Source organism: Centruroides sculpturatus, unplaced genomic scaffold (assembly GCF_000671375.1).
Source record: "Centruroides sculpturatus isolate CEXI.00-Female unplaced genomic scaffold, Cexi_2.0 scaffold306, whole genome shotgun sequence".
In the NCBI taxonomy this organism is placed as follows: domain Eukaryota; kingdom Metazoa; phylum Arthropoda; class Arachnida; order Scorpiones; family Buthidae; genus Centruroides; species Centruroides sculpturatus.
Window position 1 is genome coordinate 223,959 of NW_019384504.1, and position 2,646 is coordinate 226,604.

The 2,646-nt window shown below is 36.2% G+C and overlaps 1 protein-coding gene across 1 annotated transcript in view; it reads right to left on the reverse strand.

Annotated features, from left to right (window-relative positions):
• Positions 1-1,357: 1,357 nt before the first annotated feature.
• Positions 1,358-2,646, reverse strand: part of LOC111622182 — a 5,930-nt gene continuing 4,641 nt past the window's right edge. The window contains exon 3 of the mRNA XM_023364528.1: positions 1,358-1,366. Within this exon, the coding sequence (XP_023220296.1) occupies positions 1,358-1,366 (9 nt within the window). The remainder of the gene's footprint in view (positions 1,367-2,646) is intronic.

Below are 2,646 nucleotides of genomic sequence, written 5' to 3' on the forward strand. Positions count from 1 at the left end.
AACCTTCCTGTGCATTTGATGACGGTATTAGGATATCATCCATATAAATTACTACAGTTTTATCTTGTAACAATGGTCTAAACACATGGTAAATATAACGTTGGAATACACTTGGACTATTACACAAGCCAAAAGGAACCTTTAGAAATTCATACTGGCCCTCGTGTGTAACGAAAGAGGTATACTTTCTACATTTCTCATCAATGTCAACATGGAAAAATCCATTTTTTAAATCGAGCGACGTGAACACTTTTGATTGTTCCAAACGATCTATCACATCCTCAATCAAAGGCAAGGGGAAGTGATCTCTGACCGTTTTCCGATTCAACTTTCTAAAGTCCACGCACAGTCTAATTTTGCCATTTTTCTTTTTGCATAAAACTATTGGCGCAGCATAATCTGAACAGCTAGGTTTGATTATGCCACCGTCCAACCATTCTTGGATTTGATCCTCTACTATTTTTTCTTCTTCGAATGACATTCTTCGTGGGCGATGACTAATGGGAATTTTGTCAGTTAAAATAATTTGCATCTTCAATCCGGTATCCTTAACCTTATTTGGCTCATAGGTTGTAATTAGTTCCATCAAATTCTGTCGTTGCTTTCTATCCAGAATGTGACTTAAATCTATCTGACAACAATCTGTCGCATCTGCCAATTGACCTAAAAAGCATGTTTTTTCGTTCTCAACTTCTGAGGGATCAGTTAAATCACACTCCCTGTCGTCGGTGAACGAAACATGGTTAAAACGGTTTAATCTGCCTATATCTGCACTTGATTGCATTTTTTTTTTTTTGCTTTCATTGCAAGGCTTCGAAAATGTATCAGATTTGGAAGTAAACTTTTCTTTTTTATTTCTGCCGAAATCGTTTGTGTCACTAACCACAAGGGGTGGGCGCTCACCAAGTGATTTATTGTCTTGAAAACCGTTTCCCTCTCCCCACTCAGTGGAATGCGAAAGGAACGTCTGCTCTTTTCTAGAGGCGTCATCTGATTTAACGAGTGTTGATTCAGCCACAGACTTTCCATCGGGAACAAAAATTCGAGTATAATTAACACGAATAGTATTTTGACTTCGTTTCCCCATGACTTTGAATCCGTAGATTGTTATAGAGAAGTTCAGTTTATTCAGAAGATCTATTCCTATTATTATAGAATTACACAGATCACCTTCTACCACGTAAATATTTGCAGGAAGAGAGCATTCGTCAATCTTTATTTCACTTTCGAAGAAACCTAACGGAGAAATACTATTCCCATCTAATCCAATTAAAGATGCACCATCTTAGTTTAATTTTGGNTAGAATTGTGTATGAAATAATTGGAAATATTTTAATTCATTCCTCTTAATAAGGAATCATTTTATCTGTATATGAAATTATAATCCTAATTAATTTGCTAGAAATGATTAAAATGGCATATTTACTAATGTAATTATATTTGTAAACTGTAATAAAGTAATAATTATTGTTTGTTGTTTTTTAGAAATGTGACCTTTGGGTAACAGTATCGAAAAATCCTTAATTGTTTCCTGCATTACGGAATTTTATCAATTGCATTACGCAATTCTGTGTATAATTGTACTAGCAGAAAGCCCGGCGTTTCTGGAGGAAAAGTAACGATAGGGAAGATTAAGATTATTACATTACAGGCAATCTTACTTGTTTTCAGAGAATGCAAAATTCGGTCTCCCTGTCTCCAGATTAATTAGAGAATTTTTAGATGGGTCTAAAAATATGTTCGATATCCCGCAAAAATTCAATAAACCGCATCTGCGCCTGTAAATCTTGCACGTTGTTTTCTTTTAACATTTTTATTATTGTCACTTTCATTCTTAACAGTTCCATTGTTAGCATTTCCATTATTACTTAACACTTCCATCGTTGAAGTTTTAATCCTGTTTCTCTCCCCCGTAAAGGAAAGTTCGAAAATTCCTTTTTTCTTGTGCGTTCTCGTGACGTACTCTTACTGTGTACCAAATTTCAACTTTCAACTCCTAACCGTTTGTTATTATTATCAACGCCTCTCGATTATATATATAGACTAGCTGTTACCCGCGACTTCGTTTGCGGAGGTTTTGCAAGCAAACCCCATTTACATTCAATATTTTAATAACTATAGTAATCTATATACAGTGAAAACTGCTTAGGCAACCACCTGCATTCGACGGGCACCTGTCAAAACGGGCAAAAATTTCTGGCACGGAATAGTTTATCCATAGAGTCTTCGTATAAGTTACCTGTATTAAACGACCACCTGTGTAACGCGACCGCGGGCATCGATTTTTGGTCCGAAACAACATACAACACCTGTAATAAGCGACCACTTTCGCCAATGTATCTGGTCTAAACTACGGTAAGAACCCATCTCAACAACGTTTCCACCTCCTAATATAATGAATTAGTCTAAACTCTCGTTCTAACCCATCCCGGACACTTTTACCACCCTCGAAATTAGGTGCAGGTGTTAATAAATTAGTCTAGCAACAAAGAAAATTCATTTCAGTTTGTTGGAAAATGTCCGAAATGCGAAGTGCTGTCGTTAGAAGATCGTATTAAAGTTATCACAACAGCAATTAGCGGCGAAGTTTAACTGTGGGAAAACAAAATTTATTTTACCCTAGACCTACAGTATTTTCCTTGGGGG